This window comes from Ambystoma mexicanum, chromosome 13 (genome assembly GCF_040938575.1).
Source record: "Ambystoma mexicanum isolate Mex_15411 chromosome 13, UKY_AmexF1_1, whole genome shotgun sequence".
Lineage (NCBI taxonomy): Eukaryota > Metazoa > Chordata > Amphibia > Caudata > Ambystomatidae > Ambystoma > Ambystoma mexicanum.
In genome coordinates this window covers 609,498,604-609,516,355 of record NC_090938.1, presented here as the reverse complement: position 1 = coordinate 609,516,355, position 17,752 = coordinate 609,498,604, and the positions used below count along the sequence as shown (strand labels likewise).

General features: G+C 46.5%; 1 protein-coding gene across 1 annotated transcript in view; it reads right to left on the bottom strand.

Annotated features, from left to right (window-relative positions):
- Positions 1-17,752, bottom strand: part of KCNH4 (potassium voltage-gated channel subfamily H member 4) — a 976,843-nt gene that overhangs the window by 227,048 nt on the left and 732,043 nt on the right. Inside the window, exons 8-9 of the mRNA XM_069634470.1 lie at positions 12,170-12,364; positions 2,577-2,776 (exon numbers count right to left, since the gene is read on the bottom strand). Of these exons, the coding sequence (XP_069490571.1) occupies positions 2,577-2,776; positions 12,170-12,364 (395 nt within the window). The remainder of the gene's footprint in view (positions 1-2,576; positions 2,777-12,169; positions 12,365-17,752) is intronic.

Here is a 17,752-nt window from a genome sequence, read left to right as displayed (position 1 = left end):
TTCCTCCAAGTTATCGTCCGATCAGTCTTCTCAATACTGATAATAAAAACCTTGCTAAGGTCCTTGCTATGCGTTTGGTGCAGTTCTTGCCTGCTTTGATTGATGAAGAACAGTCTGGATTCATGAAAAATCGATGTACATCTAGTAATATCAGGAGGTTGTTACTGACCATGGAAATCGCGGATAGGAGGGGCTGTGATGCCGCTGTCCTTTCCCTTGATGCGGAGAAGGCTTTCGACAGGATTAGTTGGGATTACTTGTATTCAGTACTGAGGAGAATGAATCTGGGTGAGGATTTAATATCTTGGGTTGCTCTTCTGTATGCCAGACCAACGGCTGACATTAAGACTAATGGGGTGGTTTTGGAACCTTTTTGTTTGGAGCTCGGCACGCGTCAAGGTGTCGTTTTTCTCCTCTGTTGTTCATTTTAGCGATTGAGCCTCTTGCAATTTGCATCAAAAATGAACCGAATTTGCAAGGTGTCGATTGTTGGGGTGTTGTTCAAAAGGCTTGCCTTTATGCGGACGATCTCCTGTTGATGCTGAAGGACTTGGAAGTGTCCTTGCCCTGTCTGATGCGGATTTTGTCTGATTATCATGATTGTTCAGGCTACAAAATTAACCGCTTGAAGTCAGAAGTGTTGCCTCTGTCGAATAGGTGTGATAAGTCTCTGGTTACGGGGCTGGGGTTTACTTGGTGTGATGTACGCTTGCATTATTTGGGGGTATGGTTGACGTATCCTCTTTCCAGGATGGTTGATGAGAACATGAGTGTGGTTATTCGAGATTGTAAATTGGATTTGGAAAGGTGGTCTTTGCTTAATCTTTCCCTATGGGGTAAAGTCAATGCCCTGAAAATGAATACAACACCCAGGATTAACTTTGAATCTAGCATGCTTCCATTGAAAATTAAGAGTTGTTATTGGAATGATTTGGAATGTCTTGTTCAGGAATTTTTATGGGACAAAAAACCTCCAAGACATAGTCTATGGAAGTTACAGCTTCCAGTCCATTTGGTTGGTTTAGGGGTACTGAATTTTCGGGCCTACCATTTGGCCTATTCTGCTCATTCTTTTGTTCCATTTTTGACAGGTGAATTGGACAGCTGGGCGGTGGCGGAGTCGAGTGCCTATGGGCCGCTGGGCCCGGAAGCCTTGTTGACCACTAATACAAAGGTTCCTGGTGGTAGTATGGTGGCAACGTCATTTTTGCGCAATTCATGGATTGCAGTCTTGTCATTGCTTGGTCGTGATGCATTTAAGTGCAGGAGTGCCTCTATTTGGTTAAATCCAAGGATTACAGATAATTCAAGGACAGTTTTTTGGCCTGAATGGTTTTTGATGGATATTAAACAGGTCTCTGATTTGGGGAATGATGATCGGTGGTTGACTGCTGCTGAGCTGAGAGAGAGATGGAATTTTGATGGTTTATCAGACTCTGCTTATAGATGCCTGAAGAGGGCTGTTGGTAAGGTGGACTGGTCTGACTCTTTGGATTTGAGTGCCTTTCTGACTGATTCCAGTGGGAAGAGTGGTGGTCTGGCCAGTAGGCTTTACAAGCTAATTGTGTCACATTATCGGAATAATGACAATTTACAGAGAGTTTGTAGTGAGAGGAATGGATCTGAGATTGATATTGATGCTTGGCAGAATATGTGTGGTAACGTCTCTTTGTGTTCGCTGAATCTGAGTGAAATGTCTCGACAAATCAAGATCCTGAATCGCGTATATTGGTGTCCTGAAACACTTCATAAGAGAGGCATGTCTGACAGTAAAGACTGTTGGGGTTGCGTTCAGGAAGTTGGGTCCCTGGAACACATGCTGTGGGGCTGTGTGAGGGTCAGAGATTTTTGGAGTAAGGTCTGTGATGTGTGTGTCAGGATTGCTGGCGGAGGGTGTGTCCTTGATTTTAGGACAGTAGTCCTGGGTGATGATTCTGGGTTGGATGATGTCAGCTCCGCCCTTAAAAAGTGGATTTTTCGGGCATTCATTGTGGCCAAGAGGTTGATTCTTCGTGGGTGGAAAGGTCGGGTCCCTCCTTCCTTCGAGGAATGGATCCAGGAGATGCACAGCCTGTCGAGGACGGAAAAGTTGATTTACAAATTGAAATGTAAATTGTCTTCATATGAGAAGATCTGGAACGTGTTTAACGATTTCTTTTAATTTTTGTTTTAGTGCACTCTTTTTCTGTAGTTTTGCTTGTTGATATATTATATGTTTCTGTATTTCTGTATATATTATAAATAAATAAATAATAAAAAAAAGAAACCTCTGGGTATTAAGCATGTTATAAATAACATAACATAACATATCATATCAATGAAACTCCAAAATAAATATATTACCGGAGAGCCCACCCTCCAATCAGCTGCTCTGCCCCATGAGTAACCAATCACATCACAATATCCTGAGGCATATGATAACAATATGATCTTTCAATGGCCAAGCCTGGGCTCTGATTCTTGGGAATCCCAAAGGGACATTCAGAACATTAGCCCCATGGTTTTCCCAATAATGGCGCACAGATCAGTATCCAAGAGCTGCCAAGGGCAGCGGCGGGAGACCTGACTTTGCTCACCTCGTTGGCGTCGATGCCGTTGTTCACCGACCACGTGGTTTGGAAATACTCCAGCATGCGCTGCTTGAGCTGCTGTGGGAGGCGGTGGACGCGGATAAAGTCCTTCAGGTCCTTCATCCTGGTGTGGTAGAGGGAGCGCCGGGAGTACATGCGCTGGATGATGGCCGTGACGTTTCCAAACACCACGGCGTGCATCAGGGCTGCAGAGGCGAGAAAGAGAGAGCCCAGTGAGAACCTGAGGCCTTCGGGAACACGTGACAGAGGATGTGTATCCAGGTTCGGTTCTAAGCGTTCACATTCTTAAACTACACAACTCACAGCAGTCACGTGGGGCCTGAAATTCCAAATAACCTTATCCAGTACCCAGCTCAGGGTGCCCACATTAGTGTTTGTGATCCCCGACAGTCCTTACCAGAATACTGAAATATTTCTCTGCTGCACATTTTTTAGAATGTGGTGCAGCTGTACACTGGAATCGGAAAAGGTTCTAACAGTGACATTCACGACATTCGCCTGGGCAGGGGCGGAAACTCACTTGGATTCTTGAAGCTTCGGAGTGCATTCCCAAATCCTCTGAACAGACTGTGTTAACCATTTCAAGAACACGCAATATTTTGGAAATTTGCTCTAAAATGTTGTACTTCATGTAAGCAGCAATCCCGCCCCTGGTGTGAAATTCCAGAGCCGGGTGGATCTTGCTTGGGAATTATGTTGGGGTGTAAACTGGCAGTCTCCATAAATTGTACCTGGGAACTGAATGGCCTGCTCAGGTATCAGTCCCCCTAGAAATCCTACCAGCTTTCAATCGCTCTCGATAGGCAACTCAAGGGAAACGTAGGCCATGACTGCGGTGTACAAGCAGGGCCTCAGGAACCCTCTGGATAGGACTCGCAGGCATTTGCTGGCCAGCTGGATAGGACTCGGAGGCATATGCTGGCCAGCTGGATAGGACTCACAGGCATATGCGGGCCAGCTGGATAGGACGTGCAGGCATATGCTGGCCAGCTGGATAGGACGTGCAGGCATTTGATAGCCAGCTGGATAGGACTCGAAGGCATATGCTGGCCAGCTGGATAGGACTCGCAGGCATATGCTGGCCAGCTGGATAGGACTCGGAGGCATATGCTGGCCAGCTGGATAGGACTCGCAGGCATATGCTGGCCAGCTGGATAGGACTCGCAGGCATATGCTGGCCAGCTGGATAGGACTCGCAGGCATATGCTGGCCAGCTGGATAGGACTCGCAGGCATATGCTGACCAGCTGGATAGGACTCGTGGGCATGTGCTGGCCAGCTGAATAGGACTCGCAGGCATGTGCTGGCCAGCTGGATAGGACATGCAGGCATATGCTGGCCAGCTGGATAGGACGTGCAGGCATTTGATGGCCAGCTGGATAGGACTCGCAGGCATATGCTGGCCAGCTGGATAGGACTCGCAGGCATATGCTGGCCAGCTGGATAGGACTCACAGGCATATGCAGAGCAGCTGGATAGGACTCGCAGGCATATGCGGGCCAGCTGGATAGGACATGCAGGCATATGATGGCCAGCTGGATAGGACTAGCAGGCATATGCGGGCCAGCTGGATAGGACTTGCAGGCATATGCTGGCAGCTGGGTAGGACTCGCAGGCATGTGCTGGCCAGCTAGGTAGGACTCGCAGGCATATGCTGGCCAGCTGGATAGGACTCACAGGCATATGCTGACCAGCTGGCTAGGACTCACAGACATATGCTGGCCAACTGGATAGGAATCGACCGGCATATGCTGGCCAGCTAGCTAGGACTCGCAGGCATACGTTGGCCAGCTTGATAGGACTCGCAGGCATATGTTGGCCAGCTGGATAGGACTCGCAGGCATTTGCTGGCCAACTGGGTAGGACTCCCAGGCATATGCTGGCCAGCTGGATAGGACTCGCCGGCATATGTTGGCCAGCTGGCTAGGACTCGCAGGCATACGTTGGCCAGCAGGATAGGACTCACAGGCATATGTTGGCCAGCTGAATAGGACTCGCAGGCATATGCTGGTCAGCTGGATAGGACTCGCAGGCATATGCTGGCCAGCTGTATAGGACTCGCAGGCATATGGGGGCCAGCTGGGTAGGACTCGCAGGCATGTGCTGGTCAGCTGGATAGGACTCGCAGGCATATGCTGGCCAGCTGGCTAGGGCTTGCAGGCATACGTTGGCCAGCTGGGTAGGACTCGCAGGCATATGCTGGCCAGCTGGCTAGGACTCGCAGGCATATGCTGGCCAGCTGGCTAGGACTCTCAGGCATTTGCTGGCCAGCTGGATAGGACTCGCAGGCATATGCTGGTCAGCTGGATAGGACTAGCAGGCATATGCTGACCAGCTGGATAGGGCTTGCAGGCATGTGCTGGCCAGCTGTATAGGACTCACAGGCATACACTGGCCAGCTGGGTAGGACTCGCAGGCATATGCGGGCCAGCTGGATAGGACTCACAGGCATATGCTGGCCAGCTGGATAGGACTCACAGGCATATGCTGGCCAGGAGCTACGGAAAGGTACGGAATAGAGGTCTCAGGCGTATTTGAAATCATGACATGGGTGTACCAAAGTGATAATGCAGGTCATGATAGAGGTGCCTTGGAAGTGCTGTGGGTAGCCATCTCAGGTGTAATGCAAGCCAGGATAGAGATGTGTGTGAATGGGTGTTGGTTCATCTCAATAGGCTCAATTGGAAGCAGAGGCATAAAGCGGGCCAGGATAGAGGTACATTATCAGAGCTGTGTGGGAGCTAGTAATATAAGTAGAGGGTTTAAATACATGATATAAATGAAAGTGTTTTTGGGGCACATGGACCTTCAGTGATTCCCTGAGCTTACTGCCCAAGAGCAACTGAGTGATAGTCCATTCCTGTTTGGTACACAGATCCTCCATCATTGATGCCATAAGCTAGGGCTCTGCAACCTCTGGCTCTTCAGATGTTTTGGACCACATCTCCCATCAGCCCTAGCCAGCATAGTCAATGGTGAGGGAGAGTGGGAGTCGTATTAAAAAACATCTGAGAAGCCACAGGTCGCAGACTCCTGCCATAAGATCATCTCCAATCATCATGGTGCAAAGGGAGGAATTCCTGTTGGCTTTTGTGTGGGCACTCACATTGTGCACTCATTGATTGCATGGGCCCACCCTACGGTAACACTGAGTACATCATTAATGTAAAGTGTTCATGTTGGCACACATTGCCTACCACTGATCCCTTGGGTTCACCCCATAGTAACAGAGTACAGATCATGTATCTTCACTGTACTCACGGTGGCACAAACCTTGCCACTCTTTCATCCCCCTCATTGACCACCTGCGTTCATCCCATGGTTGACAGTAAAAATAAAATATGTTCGCTTTGTTCAAGGTGCCACATACATTTCCTCCCATTGATCCCATGGGCATAGGTTCAATGCGTACAACTTAACATAGAATGTGTTCCGCATCTGCGTTGGGGTTCAGACTAACCCTTGACTCACTTCCTACCAGCATGGTACAAATTCAGAATATGTTGCCCCTAACAGTATTGGTGCACACTTCTGCTCCTAATGCTGACCCATGGGTTCTCCTATTGGTAACAGGGTCCACCCAGAGCTTCTTCCCTGTGCCCACTGTGGCACCAACTTAGCCTCCCACGGGATCGCTCTCTATAAGTAGGCACACACTGACTATATTATCCGTATCCTTAAAAATACCCACATTCTCACAGACTTTCTACTACCAGGTCTACTCCAAACTTTTCTGTGAACTCTTCGCACTTGCCACTCTACTCTATACCCTACTCTCCTCAAAAGAGGGGTTGGAAAAAAATAGGAGCCCTATGGAGAAGTTCTGGACATTTCGGACTGGACGGGTGATAGTGAAGGGAAAGTTAAGAGACTAATGGAGATTGGGGAAATAGAGCAGGAAACAGTGTGTAGGAGGTTGATGAACGTGCAGAGGAGGTTAGAAAGAAGAAGAAGACTGGTGTAGTTCTTGAGCAGTTCTGCGGAGGATGTTACTAGTAGTGAGGAGGAGGTTAGTGATAAAGAGGAGGAGGTGGGTGGAGAGATTCTGGACATTGCGGAGGAGAATAGGGATAGTGAGGAGGAGATTACACCTGGAGATTGGTGAAAATGTGGGTGAGGCGGTTGAAGAATTTGAAGGGAATATTGGTAGGGAAAATCGTGTGGCGGCCGATGACAGTTCAAAGGAGGGTGGAGGAGACAGTGACGGGGTCTGTGGAAAGATTCCAAGCTTCGAGAAGGAGATCAGAGGACTAGACTGGAGTGTGTAGACAAGAGGAGAACATCAGAGAACAGGAGAAAATCAGAAAGGAATATGTGGAAAGTGGAGGAATGGAAGGATTTGGACTGGTATGTGGAGACAGAGAGGGAGCCGAAGGTGGAAGGAAGATCTAAAGAGGGCATAAGGGGACAGCAGGAGCATTAAAGGCTGATCAGACTAGGAGGGTTTGGGTGGGCCTAATTGGCCTAGGTAAATGTTAGAGATGGTGAACAAGCACAAAGCAAGGAGTTTACATCAGGCTCATAGAGGCAAAGAAGGTGACTGAGACCCTGGAAGGAACGCTTAGGCAGATCGAGGAGATTCCGCCCTCATGGACCCCAGAGGACCATACCTTGTGGCTGTGCGAACCACCCGAAAAGCAGGTGCATCAAGAATGGATGCTCTTCTGGCAGAGATACCCCAGCTCTGCTTCTTCCTCCTTGACCTGTCTTTTTTTCGCAGGGTGCACACTACTCAGACTGGAATTTTGGAGAGGGTTTGGGGACCCCTGGCAGCACGCACCAGAGGCATGGAGAAACCCCCCCCATTCCCATTCCCTGACTCATAATTACTGGTTTTTAATTGAGCTCTTCAGGACACCTGAGAGACACTTTCTTTGAGTTAAGTTTCCAAGACGCTACCAAGACCCCGAAGGGGATATCCATCTTGACTCTCTTGTTTGGTAACGACCAACCTTGTTTGTTGCTTTAGCTCTCCTTTGTACACACACCCCTAATATATTACAGCCTAAAAGGTAAGTATGGTCTGCCTGGCTATTTGGTCCTTGTCATAGATGTTGCAGTGGAGAGGGCTCGCTCTGCTTCTGGATCATAAACTGGAGCTTGTGCACCTGTGGAGAGTTTACCAAGGAATCCTGCAATGCATGCCTATTTGCACACTAAGCACAGAGTGGGTGCTCTGCTTACCAGGCATGTGATCCTCTGTGTAAATGCTAGCAGGCACTGTTTTCTTCTAGGTCTATCTGTATGTCCTTGTACCCCTCTGTATGTGACACTGCAGGCCATGTTCCCTCTGTTCTTAAACAATACATCTCATGATGAGCTACCCTTGGCAGCATGTTGCGAGGGGCGCGGGTTACCCTTGGAAGCATGTCTCGAGGGGGGTCATCAAGCAGAGTACCATCACCAACAAGCGGACACAGCTATTGATATATTTCAAGTAGGGTTTTTTGGATAAGGTGGGCAGTAGGGATAGCCCGTTGGCCTACAGACCAATTTCTCTTCTGAATGCGACCTTCTAATTAGTTGGAAGGTGTCTTTTAAATATTATAGAAGATTGGGGAACTGCTAAAGCTATTCTCGCCCTGATCCAACTGGGCTTTCGCTCTTCCTTAGGTACCTTGGAACAAGATTGCATTTATATATGGGGATTGCCCATTCTTTGTTCATAAACATGAGTGTGGCTTTTATGGACTTAAGCACTGTCTTCGACAAGGTTAACCTCTCAAAGCTTTGGCAGGTGCTTGGGTCCCATAACTGTCCAGAAAACATCTTAACCATACCTAGGCGTATCCAGTCTAATAACAAGGCCTGTGTAAGATCTGGCAAATATGGGCATTGTACATCCTGGTTTCCCATTCGCATGGGAGTGAGACAGAGATGCGTATTGGCCCCACTGTTGTTTTCTATGTATATTAATGGGCTTTTCATGGAATTCCTGGACAGTGGTGCAGATATCCCTATGATAGGAGGGTTGGTGATACCAGCATTCATTTATGCTGATGATTCGGTACTTATCTCCCACACCCCCAGGTCCTTGCAGATTTTGAGGAACAAATATACGTCTTTCATGAAAAGTTTTGATCTTCAGGTTTAACCAAAGAAATCTGCGGTCCCCACTCCAAGAGGAATGTCAATTTCTCCACCATGTGGTTTGATGGAAAACCCATTCCCACAGTTAGTCATTTTATCTATCTGGGCATTTGATTTTTTTTAAACGTTCACAGCAGAGGTTTACTCTATTGAACAAGTTGTGCTAATAAAGCAGTCTATTTTATAGTATTTTTCAGTTTGTTAAGCAACATAGGCAACAACTACTACCAATTATAATGTCCATGTACATAGCTTGAGCACTTGGGCCAGTAAAATATGGGGCGGCCATTGGGGATTTGCGAACAGTTCTAATGTCCAGATAGTCGAAAATTGTTTTTTAAAGAACCCGCTGGCTCCCCCTAGTTCCGCCCCGAATTTTGCAACTTGCAATGAAGGAGGGCCTGCCTTGTATTCAGGGTGAGCTTGCACTGGAACCTATTTTATTATGGATCAGGGTTTGGTCCAATCCTAAAGCGACATTAACGCATCATATTTTGGGAAATGTGCTTAACAAGAGGGGCGTGGAAAATATAAGATGTTTTTCACATCTTAAAAGTATGTTATATATTGTTAATGCGGTATCCCGTTTCTATATCCCGACTGTAGTCAATTCCGTTATGAGCAATGATCTAAAAAAAGATTTAAAGCCATGGTTACGGAGGTCCGAGAGACCCAGGAGATTCTGAAACCAGCCAGTAGAAGATTTATGTTTCTATCATAGGATTCTATTAAATGTTATTTAATATGGAGTCATTTTTAATCTGAAGGCTGCCCGATTACTAGAGCCCGATTTAATTGCTTACTATTATGTGAACTTTTTATTGAAGCAAACAGGACAAGACAGTGAGTTGAGGAGAGGTGCCCGAGCTGCTATGCTGAGGCGGAGGTTATGCTGAGGCGGAGGATATGCTGAGGCGGAGGATATGCTGAGGTGGAGGATATGCTGAGGCGGAGGATATGCTGAGGTGGAGGATATGCTGCACTTGTTTTTCTTCTGCCGAGCATATGGGTCCTTGCAAACAAGCTGGCTTTTAATATGAAGGGATTCACTCAGCATCATCCGGCACTTTATTTCCTACTAAATATGGAAACTCCCATCACGGCTTAGGCACCGCCCCTTTACATACGTAGAGTATGGAAAGTGAGAGAACAAGTATTATGGGATGGTGGCCACGCTGGGTGATGGGTTTCCGGGTCTAAGCCCACACCTCCTCGGTATTATCTCTGCTGTGTGCATATTGCATGGGCACTTTAAGTCTGGGTTACACAGTTGTATGTATACCTGGCGTTTTATAATATTGTATTTGAACCATCTCTTGGAAAGCAAAATGGGTATAGACCTGCTGGAATAGGTTTAATTGATTGATTGCACTTTAAGTATATTGGGATGACCCCAGGAGAAAATTTGGTAAGATATTAGTTTTGCTTGTTTGCATTTTAGTATAACAAGTTTTAAAGTTGTTTTAAGTTAGGTTACTACATGACATTTTGGGGGGATGTATTCAACCTGAATTCCATTGGGGAATATGTTGTGGTTTTGCACATACTTGCTATTGTGGGAGGGTGGTAGTTTATAGACGCCTTACGAAATGTGTGTATCGTTTTTAAGATTTATTTGCACATTTCTTTACGGAATGATGGTTGTTGCTTGATTGCTGGGTGTATTTTTGACTGGCTGGATATAGTGACATTGTTGTGCCAACTTAGTAATGAAAAGCTAGGTACACAAATGCTCACGAAGAACAATACAGTGCTTTTTCCTTGAGTTCAACTGTTCGTGTTTTAAACAGACCGATTAATGGATTCAGAGTCATCCATGGGCCTGGGGATTTAAAGGGTCTGCAACACTTCTTTCTCTGCTGTTCATTTCATCAGGCTCTTTAAATCTGTTTCTCTGCCTGAATGATGCTGGGGACTCCTCCGGGGGTTCTACAGGTCCATGTTAAACCTCGTAAGAGTCTGGGATTGGGGCTGTTTATAGACTGTTGAACCCCGAAGCATGCCCCATGAATCGCATTCTCTACCTTCCGTTCCCAGGGTCCTCGCTCTGTCCCCTGAAGCCAATCTGCTCTTTTTCCTTGGTAAATCCTAAGGGGTCCTCTCTCTCCTATTCTACCTCCTCCTGTACTTCTTTGGTTCTATCATCAACATCTCCTGTAACAATCTTCCAAACCTCCCTTTTCTGTCTGACTGGAATGCAACTCTTATGGCTCCCAGCTGCCTTCTCTGCTGTGCTCTTTTCCACATTACTCCTAATGCTGCATTCAACCAAGTCCCCGAACCCTGTTCCAGGACCTCTCTCCTCTTTCCTCACAGCTCCTCCTGACCTCCTCTGTGGTATTCCTTTCGTCACGCATCTCACCTCTTCTTGTCTTCTCCTCTCCAAAGCTCTTTCCATCACCCGTCTCACAACTCTTTTGTACTCTTTCCAATGCTCCTTCCACCACTCTCTTCACAATTCTTTTCAAGCTCCTCTCCAATGCTTCTTACTCCACCCTCCTCACAACTTTTTACACTCGCCTCCATGTTGTCCCCCTCAGACTTCCTCCTGGTGTTTCCTCTTCTTTCTCCCTGACAACAATAGGCCTTCTAACTCCACACTCCTTTCTTCTCCTGCTTGCCCTCCACCACAGCCTCCTTTCTCTCATAGTCTCCATGCCTCTCTTCCAGCTCCAAACATCCACAATGAAGATGTGGGCGCATGACTTTTATTAGGTTTCACCCCCCCCCCCCCCTATCATGCCTATTCTAAGCGGTGCACCTCTGTGTGATAATGGGTCAGATTGCTTTTGGTCGATTGGACAACTCTGCTCCAGTGTATCTGAAGAGAGAACTGAAGCACAGGATTGCTGTGGAACACAGACTGAGCTCACAAACAACTTGTCGGCCATCTTACATTGAGCACATGCTGTCAGCTCACAATCTGCAGATGGCCTTCATGCAGCACTCTCATTCTCAATTGCTTCAGCCTCTTTACTCTCCAGTACACAGCTGAGCCCGGCATCAGTAATTGTTTAATAAAAGTAAGTCTTATCCTGTTCCTGTGTCCCGATGGCTGATCTGGGGACACAATAGCAACACAGCAACCTATAAGCAATGAGGGGAATTATATTTTGGAATGGCCTTGAAAGAGAACGGGCAGCCTGAGCTTGGAGGGGTGATCCAAGCGATCTCCATACACTGCCGTCTGGCCCAACATCATGCTATGGCAGTAGCACCTGACCCATGTGACCAATCCATCTTGCACCAAAGAGAAAGGCAGGAGACTTCCTCACAGAGGATGTCTGCAGACCGTTGGGATGTGGCTTCCAAGAGCAGACTGGTGGAGCTCAGAGGATTCCCCCATATAGCGCCTCCAGGGGGCATAACTACATGTGTGCATAGCTTCCCTTGGCCCCAGTGTTCTGCAGAAGTCCCCCTCCCTTATCTCCCCAGGGTTTACTTTGCCACCTAGGCCACACGTTCCCCCCATTGATCCCTTTGACTCACCTCCTATCAGCATGGTGCAGATTGAGAAGATCTTTTCTGCGTCTGTGTTGGCGCACACATTACCAAAGCCCACACTGGTGAGGCTGCTCAGGGTGAAGTAGAGAGAGGCAATATAGGAGCTTCTGATAGATGGGCCGCCCATGGAGTTGTTGATGTAGGGAGCTTCCAACCTTTTGCCCAATTCATGCAGCCAACCTCAAAAACACAATACAACAGAGAGCGAACATCAGTCAAGCTGTTTGTGCACATCTGTAGCTCAGTTAGCACATAGCATTTGTAAACATTAAGCAAATGCAGTTGATATATGTGAGGTGTTGGAAGATTGCACAGAATCTCTGTGGTGTAGCGGAGCCTCAGAGAGAACTATACTCCAGGGATTAAACACTGTAGGTGTCCCCTAAAAGCTCACGTGGAAAGGTTCTTGTGGGGTGGCTTTGGTGGTGACTTTTGGAGTGTTGTTTAAATTGGTAATGAGGGGGGTGTCAGTGACCCCTAGATGTGGAGGACAAGACAGACACAGTGATGATAATATCAGATAGCACTGTACTGAGGTTGTGGCAGTGATCCAAGAGCGGCGAGACGGAGGCGGAGGTGAGATGATCAGGTGGTGGTGAGACGAGTGAGGCCCAGAGGTGACCCCACGAGGCAGGAGCGATGGAGAGGAGGAGGTAGAAACATTGGTGGCAGTTACTTTATAAAGGAGGAGGTAACATCAGGAAGGAGACAGTGATAGCCAAAGGTGGTGAAGTTGATAGCAAGCAGCAGATGGTGACATCTGCAAGCAAGGAGAAGGTGGTGAGGAAGGGCAGGTTGGAGAAGGAAGTATGATAGAAGGACAAAATAGAATATTAGAGAGAGGTGGTAGGAGGAGGAAACACCAGAAAGGTACCAGTGGGAAGGAGGGATCTTGAGTACCCAGGGACAGCTGGTGGAGTAAGGAGAGTGGCTGAAGAGAGAAATCCAAGGGACCCTAGCCAGTGGTGAAAACCCAGCTAGCCAGCTGAGACAGGTTCCAATGAGTCAGGCTGGCTCTAAGCAGGACCAGAGGTTTGGAGGAAGAAGGAGAATTGGACAGGACATTTATTGTAGGAGTAGAAAGGCCACAGGGGCAAACGCTGAAATGAAATAGGACAGGACCTGCCTGAAGGGACTCTTCACCGTCTCTCCAAGCTAACCCCATTGATGCCTGGCCCAATTAACTCACCTGTGGCGATGGACTTTGCGAAGGAGTTCGGGATTGCAAAAGCCAGCACAAAGTTAACTGCCTGAAGAAGGGGTTGGGATCCCTAAAACCTGAAACTGCAGGGGAGAACGGATGATGGGGGGACCAAAGCTCATCAGAAAATTAAGAACAGAGAGGACTGCTTGTGCACCACCAGAGGACGGTAAGGTCCACTCAGGCCCAGAACATTGGACCATTTTGAAAGAACTCTGTTTACTTTTGAGTTGGGCCACCTTGCACATATAGTTTAATGAATGAAACTGCTATGTTTGAAATTTCTTATCTTGGCATACTTCTTGGTCCCAAGTCCATTGTGACCGAGACATTGGTGGTCTGATTTGTGGTTGTCACTGGTGGCGCCCTCTAGGGCTGCCATTGCTACAACTCTCCTTGGTCATCCTGGCCGGTTATTGCTGGTGTAGTTTGGAGACATGACTGCTAGTATCAGTGTCATATCCTAAAAGGTATATTGCTGATCGGGGCCATTTCAGGTACAGGGGCCTCTCATGGTAGGTGCTGTATGGGGGTCTGTGCAGGTTATACTTGGTTATTTAATTCCCAGTTTCATGCAGGGTGTCACTTCGGTATTTGGTCATTGCATCGAATGCTAAACCGTCGAATGCCATACCATAGAAAAAAATGCATCAAAAAGAAAAGCATTGAATGCATTTTTTTAAATGGTAAAGGGTTTCATTTAATTATAATGGGTTTTAAAGGTTAAAGAAATGGGGGTAGGGCGGGCCGCCCATTAAAAATGTTTTTAACAAAAAATGTATTTGTTGCTTTTTTTTCCGATGCTTTTTTTTTCTATGGCATGGCATGCGACGGTTTGGCATTCGATGCAATGACTAGGAACCGTCAATTCTAGTGACTTTAGCGGTGTCACTTTTGGTTTGCTACAAGGTGTCACTACTTGTGTACCTTTGAGATATTGTTGTTGATGTCCTTAATGGCTGTAATTATTTTTAACCTATGAGTGTCACAGCAGTGTCATAAGAGGCAGGCCAAGTATCTATTGTGCAATTTCCTATTATAATTGTTGGTGTCCTACAGTGTGATATTTCGGTTCCAAATAGAGATTTGTGCTCCTAGAAAACACGTGGATGTTATTTGTTATCGCTCAGTCTGGCACCTTTGCTTATGTCATCTCTTGATATTATTGCTGGTGCCATTTTATGGTTATTTCTTTTGTATGATAAATGTTCGATCTGTCACCCTTAGGGTGTCAATGCGGTTATTATGTGGGTGTTTCACTACTAGTTGTATAAGTTTGCAGTCAAGGACACTTTGTTTTTGCAAATATTGGAACAATAGTGAGTCCCAGCACCTCGAGTCACTCAGGACTCTTACCGCCTGCAGCTTCGTTCCCAGGAGGGGGCGGAGCTTGGCAAAGCATCACGTGACCTGACCAGCCTTCAAAACCCACCTGCAATCACCCTCGCAGCTTTGAGCCCGGCAGGGGTAGAGGGCGTCGACTGTTGTGCGGCTGTTTGGCGCTAATGGCGTGAACGGGAGACTGCGGAGGTATCCCCTCTTTGATCCCGTTCCGGAGAGTAAGGTCAAGGAAAACAAGACTAGGAGTCAAGAAGATTAAGAACCAAAAAGAAACCGGAGTTTCGCGCTGAGTTGCAGTCTTCGGCAGGAAGTCAGTTGCCAGGTAAGACCCTACGATCATGGACTCTCGTCCTCTGACTCGCTCAAAAGCAAAACAAACCTTCATGGGTGCTGGGGATGAAATGTCTGTGAACTTGATGTCTACTGAAGCAGATACAAGCCTCCAGAGTGTTGAAACAGGGGCTGGTAACAAGACTGGTGTTCTGGGAACGGGGGTTGTGGGGAATGAGACTGGATCATCAAGTCCCCTCCCACAGGGGTCAGCGGCGATTGCTCCATCGACGCAAGCAAACTTTGATCCCCCCCCTTTCCCTATCTTTACTTCAGTAGTAGGACGGTCCAAAACGGGGGTTAGCACTCTTCCAGTAACCTCGAATGATGAGGATAGTCTAGCACCCGGTGCCATTGTCACTACGAGTAACACAGAGGTGAAGAGTTCCGTAAATGAGGAAAACGGGCACGAGCAAAATGCTCGTTTGGATACCCCCACAAAACCCCATTGTGCGAAAATTATCAACCAAACTTCGAGTGAGCAAGAGCGAGAGCTCAACTCACAAAGCAAAGAGTATGTTGGCATTCAAAATGTAGTAAGTGCCGCCCAACTGGCCTGCAAAAAGAGTCCCGAACCCTCAAGAAAAACCACACACATATGTGCTTTATCAAATGGGAACAACGAGGAAGGGGAAGACAACTCTCCCTTTGATGTGACAGATGCCGAGCTCTTGGCGCAGAAGTAGCGCAGACTCATAATAACATCAAAACACTAAGATTTCATTTTAGGAAACAGGCTCAAGAGCATTCTGTTACTCAAATCGAAGCTCCTCCTTCGACCCATACAAGTCACCCTCTGATTAGTCAACTGGCGACCAGTATATCATCGAAACTGGACACAATAAATTTGGAGCAATTGGTGTCCAATGGAAAAGCGAAAAAACAAGTTGGCAATACACATTTGACTTCATCGTCGAGATCGAACAACAACGAAATGGATCAAACAGGACGGGAGGCCAGACTCACCCTGAGACTACAGGCTGACTTCGAAGCAATGAAGGCGAAGCTTGAAGATAGCTACTCAAAGGACAGTCTTGGATCAGGCCGTAGGAATCGAAAATTGTCATCTTCAGAGCAATTAAATGCTCCGGAAATAGGAATCACAAACTCTCAATCAAAATTATTCCATCAAGAGCAAAAGGTGACTACGGCTGTCTGTTCACCGAAATGGGAGGATGACACCTTCGGCCTACATTCGTCCCATGATAATGGAGATGGTCGGGCTGAAAAGAGGATTGAGGAAGTACAGCGACTGAAACCTTCTCTTAAAAAAGGTGGAAATAATGCTCCAAACTGCTCAACCCCTTTAAATACACCTACAGCTGAATTTCCAGAGACCCGACGAGAGACTGCTCATCCCTCGCGACAATTCAAACGAGCCAATTACAAGTGTCACTGTAAGGATAAGATGGTACATTCGACGGACTCAATAACAGAAGCTAAATCTAATTTATCTGTTGCAGCGGCAATTCAGATACACAACAATGTCCTACCTGCTACATCACAGGCTTTAATCCCTTTCATAAAATTCTATGAAAGTGTGAACGAAACGATGCATAACAACGGAGCCATAATTGGACACCTGGCTGAAAAAATATCATCAATGGAACTCAATCAACACTCAAATCAACAACAAAGAGTAAACGAACACAATGAGATCAACGAAGGTTTTAAAAAAATAATTCAGTTGGTTGATAAAAACTCAAATGAAGCCAGGATCAAAATGGATGAGTTGCTGCACTTTATGAAAAAGACTCTTTCGAACTTAAACCCAGTTTCTCCAAACTTGGCCAAATCAGGGAGTCGTAATTGTCTCGATTTAGGTCTAAGTAAAAAAGTTCTACCACAAGGAACACAAACCGAAAATTATGTTTTCATAAGCGCAACATCCAGTACATCTCTGCGGTCACACTTTGACGTGGGAATAAGAAATTTCACTCCAAAAATGACTGATAATGAGCAAAAAATTGATAATCAAGCGAACCCCCAGACACACATAACGGAGTTTCAACAACCAATCGGAGAGAGGCATATATGTAATGCTATAAAAGGATCAGTCCCCTCCATTGCCCGGGAGTCTTCATTTGTGGCATCAAGTAGCTCCAAACTAAAGGCGTCCTTCGGAATTTTTTATGGAGGGGCAAAAAAATTTCAACCTGAAAAGAATCCAGATCCAACTCACGACGACAGGCAAGGAGGTACAACAAGTTTACTTCAATACAAAAAAAGAAAAGAAAAGACAAAAAATATAGTTGTCAAGAAACACACCTCAAACTCGAGGAAATTTCTTAGAAACTTAACAACCCCTCCAAAACCTAAAGTCTTCGTCGATGGAAGGCTGCCAGGGAAAATGACGAACAAACAATCGTCAACGATCGCCTTGGGGTCAACAGTGGAGAACGAGCTTGGAAAAGATAAACAAAAAAAAAACAAACGACTCGTTTCTGGCTAATAACGATGTAACACAGGCGTCTAAGAAAGATAGTAAAAATCCAAACAAGCGGAGAAGAGTCGACTCTGACTCTAGCTGTGCTTCAACAACTGATGATACTGAAGAACTTTGCAATCTATCTACTTATTCTTACGAGGAAAGTGAAGAAGATAGCAGTGCTCCATATGATAACATTTCATTTGAAGGAACGACTCTTCAAGATGATCAAGTTCAGAGCCAGCAGAATTTACTGAAAACAAAACAG